General features: G+C 37.0%; 1 protein-coding gene and 1 long non-coding RNA gene across 3 annotated transcripts; both read left to right on the top strand.

Moving 5' to 3' along the window:
* The first annotated feature begins 354 nt into the window (after positions 1 to 354).
* LOC131254338 (oxysterol-binding protein-related protein 3C-like) lies at positions 355 to 1032 on the top strand. The gene is made up of 3 exons (XM_058255326.1): positions 355 to 460; positions 544 to 662; positions 910 to 1032. Exons 1-3 carry the CDS (start codon positions 388 to 390, stop codon positions 1030 to 1032), a joined length of 315 nt encoding a protein of 104 aa, XP_058111309.1. The 5' UTR covers positions 355 to 387.
* A 3032-nt stretch (positions 1033 to 4064) lies between these two features.
* On the top strand, positions 4065 to 5249 carry LOC131254088 (uncharacterized). Of its 2 annotated transcripts, XR_009175490.1 has the most exons (3): positions 4180 to 4194; positions 4316 to 4717; positions 5046 to 5249. It is a non-coding gene; the product is annotated as an uncharacterized LOC131254088 (long non-coding RNA). The 2 variants fall into 2 exon arrangements; XR_009175489.1 differs by having other exon boundaries at positions 4065 to 4717.
* The last annotated feature ends 748 nt before the right edge of the window (positions 5250 to 5997 follow it).

Raw genomic sequence — 5997 nt, 5'->3', positions numbered from 1 at the left:
ACTGTACATTGGAGCAGTGATGAAGTGAGATAAGTTCATTTCTTTTTATAATTGCTGCTCATAATTTTCATGACCATGACATTGATCTGTTTGCTCTTTTATTTTTGATGAATGTCTTTTTGCTTTTTGTTTTTTGTATTTCGAATCTTCTTTGCGTCTCTTGCAGGATCGAGATAGTTATTGGAAGATGATGCAGAAATATATAGGTTCAGATGTTACATCGATGGTGACACTTCCAGTTCTTATATTTGAGTCCATGACAATGATTTAGGAAGTGTCAGAGGTCTGTGCTATTTGCACTTTAAACCTGATGCTTGTCAATTTTGTGCAATGCCTTCAGCCTTGCTTATCAGATATTGAGCATTATAAATTGCATTATCCTCACATATGCTGGAGTACTCCCACTTGTTAGACCTGGCTGATGAATGTGAGGATCCCTACATGCGGATGGTATATGCTAGTGAGTGGTCTTCTCTACTGTGGTGCTTATGAGTTGTGTGCATGTATTATCTAGTGTAATGGAATATTGGCTATTGTCTGCAGCATCATGGGCAATATCTGTTTACTATGCCTATCAACGAACCTGGAAGCCCTTCAATCCCATCCTTGGTGAGACTTATGAAATGGTTAATCATGGTGGCATTACATTCCTTGCGGAGCAGGTGAACTGTTCATAAGTTTACTTTGATTTTGATTTCTCATCTTTTGGCTGCTGATATTTCACAAGAACACTGTCAGCTGATTTTTTTAACACATTCATGCATACACCCACCGCCTCTCCCAACGACCCACCCGTTAATTGCTAAACCATGTTAACATTATTTGTTGTGGTTGCTTTTTCATTGTCATTTCCATGGTGTTGTTCTACGATGCTCAATTCCTTTCTTTTATCATGCTTCCAAATGTCAGGTGAGTCATCATCCTCCAATGAGCGCTGGGCATGCAGAAAATGATCATTTTACCTATGATGTGACATCCAAGTTAAAGACCAAATTTCTGGGAAACTCCGTTGATGTGATTCGGTCATTCTAAATGCACATTAGTGCGTGGTGGTGGACTTTACCTTAGCAAAGGCACAGGGGTAAGTAAAAGAGAAGAACTTTATCATCTTTAAAGGAAAAAAAAAAGAAAGAGAGGTGTCAGGGCCTACCTAGGCTGATCCACCTATGCTTGATTGATCTGTCAGTAAAGTGTGGACTGCCTCACCTACTAGGGAGGTGTCAGGGCCCACCTAGGCTGATCCATGTCATCACTACACCAAAATTGCTAAATTATAATTTTCGTGTTTTGCTAATTAGGGATTTTTGTACGTCTGGAAGTATTTCAAATCCTTGAGGGATTTATAACTGTACCTCCGTTGTTAATGGATTTATACACTTCTTCCTGTTCCAAGAGATGATATTTCTGTCTACCTTCTGATGCTTGTTTAGCATCAAGATCTAGTGCTAAAGGAATCTACTGTGGCGAATGACAAAGAAGATCAGTGGACCTCTAAGAGGAATCCGTACATCTATCATTAGAGAATTTCTCCATATCCTTGAGCGTCCTTATGTATTGTTTAGTGGTGCTCTGTTTTGAGGGGGTTTCTGTTTTGGTTACCCTCTCTTTGCTCTATTTGTGTTGACATACGGTATCACTCACCACCAAAACTCATGACAGTTGATATAGGGCCAATATAGAGTGAGCTCTGTTCAGTCCAAATCAGATAGTTAGGTTTTTTAATAACTATTTTGAAAGATGTGTTCAGGTTGGATTATATATTCCTACTTGCTGAAAATTAGTTTTCTAGGCTGTTTTGGTTAATAATCTTGTTCTCGACTTTGCATCGAATTAAACCACATGCTCCATCATTTGTGCAGGCCCCCATCAATTTCTTTGAGTTCCATTCCTGCGAATGTACTCCATAGGCAGATACTTCATTCAGAATTAAACCACCTACTCCATCATTTTTGTTTTTGTTTTCGAGGGGAAACTGCTTCAAGTGTGACCACTTTGGCATAAATTACTCTGGGCCCCACAAAGTTTACTAAGTACGCACGCTTGTAGGACGCAATCGCTCTATTCACACGCGTGACATGTGTATGAGAGTTCTGAGCTGTTCATCAGGTGTGCCCTGGACCATATGCACCGTGGCTCGAATACCTGCAGGCTGGTAAGGTAATCAGGTGGGCCATGTGAATATATTGAACATGGACTATTGTTCAATCCTTTCTAACTCTCAATATTACTCATACAAGCATGGCTCACCTAGTGACTGGACCGGCCTCTTTTTTTGTCACAAAACATATCAGGATGTGAAATACCAGATGAACGACCAGGATCTTGCATGCACATGCAATGTTCGCATGTGCAAGGAGATTCAACCCCTATCATCTTAAAGAGGAATTATACTATCTCTAGCATTCTTGGGTCACGCCTCCTTTCAAGTGGGCCCATGATATAATATATTGATCTAGACCGTTGATCTGGTGCATCCACTATTGTTTCTTGTTTTGTAGTGTACGGTTTGGACACATCAACAAAGTTATAAGTGATGTATTCGACTTTTATATATATATATATATATCTATCTCTTAGGGACTGATAGAGCGCATGCTGCTCGTATCAAGGCAGTTGATTTATTTAAATATAAGGGAGTAAAAAAAAAACTATGATATCTGGTTGAGTTGATTCTTTTATTTTAAAGAAAAACAAAAACCAAGATGGTCATGTTTGCCAAGTATTAAACATGTATAAACTTTGATATTCTGGTCGAGTGTGGAGGTTCATACACTTGCACCAGGATATTGGCATAAATCCACTCAAATTAAACCACATGCTCCATCATTTGTGCAGGCCCCCATCAATTTCTTTGAGTTCCATTCCTGCGAATGTACTCCATAGGCAGATACTTCATTCAGAATTAAACCACATGCTCCATCATTTTTGTTTTTGTTTTCGAGGGGAAACTGCTTCAAGTGTGACCACTTTGGCTAGCTATGTTCTTCTTGCTGTAACTCATTAATGTTTTATGCTTTTTCGATACCTCGCTAAATCAATTTCTAATATAACATTGATGATAATTTGTGCTTTATTTTCTTTGCAGTCAGCGTAAGTGAAATTGAAGCATTTTATGAGCTTTTTAAGAAGATCAGCAATATTGTATGTTCTTCAAAAAATAAGCAGACCTGCTACTCTGTCATTGCAGGAAGAGTACCAATTAGCCCTGTGTTGTCTAATGTTGCATTCTAGTATTGGGATTTTCCACGTTGCTCTATTTGTCGAAACCCCATCTTTTTTCCCTTGTCACTCCTACGTGAAATAATAAAATGCTATGCTTTAGTTTATTGATATAATAACATGTGAATTGTGAAAGAATCGTCAAAATAAATAATGAATATTTACCTGAAATAACTTTTTATATGTTGAAGAAGTTTCACAAAATAAAAGGTAACAATAGGTAAATGCAAACATAAAATTGTTTCTATATATGAGCCATGTTTAGGACTGTCTAATATGCAGACGCATTTAAGTGTCGACATGATGTGACTTCATAAAAATGCCTTTTTTTAATTTTTAACTAAGCTATCCTTTTATTGTAAATGTGGGCAGTTGCCAATTTCTTTTCTTTTGATGTATTTTATGTTGTTCCATTGATGAACTTTTTGGTTGATCCATGACTGAAAGTTATGTAAGTAATAACTTATCTTCTGCAAGGAGCATTATGTTTGTGGTTACTATCCCATGGATTGTGCTTAGTTTTTAATGATTTTTCATATTTATTTATTTTTTCAATTTTCTTTAATTACAGAGATCTTTTTTGGTGTAGTTCTTGGATTAGGAGGAAAAACAGAGAAATTGAAAAAAGAAAGGAAAAGAAAAGATAATGCCTTTGGTACTTGTTAACATTTGTGAAATTCTATCTCCTTTCAGTTTTTGTTAAGAAACTGATATTTTCAATTTTTTTTTATTTCCATTGCAGTTTAGGAAGTTTATTTCAGAGTTTTGGAGTTTCTCGAGATGATTTGAAGCCATATTCAGATTGAGGAGGATTGGAAAAAAAATAAATTATTTCCAAATAATTTTTAAGTTTTTCATATCATATATCACACTTGATGGTGATTGGTGACCTCCTTCCGCATCTTGCAGGTGTACATGTCAGATCTAACAACACTAATTACTTGGACATGTGAAAGCCGCAGTGATATAATCAAGGTATTCAGGCATCACAATGCTTATTGGGCTCCCATTTCATTTTACTTAGGGCTATTGTGAAAATATGGCATTCCTCCTTGATGGCTGGCAAGCTGATAAGTGTTCTTTGATGTTGAACAAGGGGTTTGAGATAATAGAGTTGATAGTTGATGTGCAGTACTGCTTACAGGTGCGCTCTCATTTACAATTGTGTATAAAAGAACATTGTTGAGTCATTGATATATTTTAAAGCTACTAGAAATCTATAGGCCTTCTGTATATAGCCTTGTTAGGAAAATGGTGGATGGTAATAGGTCCTTTCATGTTTGTACGTGGAGGATAGTTGCATGTCTTTATCTCCGAATCATTTAAGTCATCAACCATTCTCTTTTTCTCATTCTACCATGAATTGCTGATTGGGTTTGCATGTCTTTATCTCCATAGCTCTCATCCTTGGAGATGGACTCTATAACTTCATCAAAGTACTGTCTTTCACCATCAGAAGCTTCCATGGTAGATTGAAATGGAAGGACCCTCAGAACAGGTAAAAAACCATGATAAGGGTTTGAACTGTTTCGCATTTGAAATTATTTATATGCAAGAATAATTGTGAATATTTCAAAGTCTTGGTTGAGTTTGTGACTTGTAACTTTAGTTCTGATTAATAAGATATAAATTGGCTATCACTCTCAGCTGTTCAGGCAGTTTTGGTTGGGTTTGTGACTTTACTATGGTTCTGGTTAATAAGATATAAATTGGTTATCCCTCTCAGCAGTTCAGGCATTGATAGTTCCCAGTTTTATGACCTTGTAAGAATTACAACCCAAGTGCAGTATGGCCATGTAATGATGGATGTTGTTTCTTTATTGCAGGCCCCTGTTTACATGTTACCACATTCACGCACATGTTCGATGATAGCAAAAGGGGTGGGTAGTTCAATTGCAAGAAGAGAATCATTGCATGTGAGTTGTCTGCGTTATAAAACACAACTTTCTTGATTGTAATCTTGTCACCTACCCTATTGAATAATGACAACTGTTCAAGGTCTCCATTAAATATGAACCATTGGTTGTAACTGTCTCATGGCTCATTCCAGGCCCACCAAATCAATGGCTTTGGTGACCAGAAGGTGTGCGCTTTAGGTTATTTATTTATTTATTTATTCAAGACCATTTTTAATTTATTGTAATAAATATTATATTTTTTTTATTGTGAAGTAATATAAATTTTGTTTAATATTCAGTTTTAATTGTATTGCATCATTTTTTGTATTTCAAATATTAAAAAAATGCAGGTTTCAATTGAATTATATAAAAAATATTATTGGCCTGCCGGGGCCTTTGAAATCGACACAAAGAGCTTTACCGGCGCTTATGTAGACTTTTAGCGGCGCTTTTACGTGAAAAAAGTGTATAGAAATAGCGCATTTAGCGGCGGCGCTTCTGTCAAAAATACCGTTGTACAATTGCGGCGCTGAGACAAGCGCCGCTAAAAGAATACCAGCGCCGCTGAAGCTTTTAACGACACCCCCAATTATCGGCGCTTGTCTAGCGCTGCGAAAAGATAAGCCGGCGCTTTTTGGGGATTTTAGCGGCGCCTAAAGATTCTTCTTCTTGTAGTGTTACAGTGAAACCAAGAAGACTGATGCACAGGGGTAAAAGATCCTTCACTTTCTTGTCCATGAATGCGGACCGTCCAAATCTTTCAATAAAGTCTTCCCTGGAGCTTTCATGTATGTTTATTACTCTCATTTTTTGCTGTCATTGTAAAAACCAATTGGAGAAAGACAAGTGGCATTGCGCAAGATAGAGATGGTTGTGAATG

Source organism: Magnolia sinica, chromosome 8 (genome assembly GCF_029962835.1).
Source record: "Magnolia sinica isolate HGM2019 chromosome 8, MsV1, whole genome shotgun sequence".
In the NCBI taxonomy this organism is placed as follows: Eukaryota; Viridiplantae; Streptophyta; class Magnoliopsida; order Magnoliales; family Magnoliaceae; genus Magnolia; species Magnolia sinica.
This window is presented reverse-complemented; position numbering and strand designations above follow the sequence as displayed.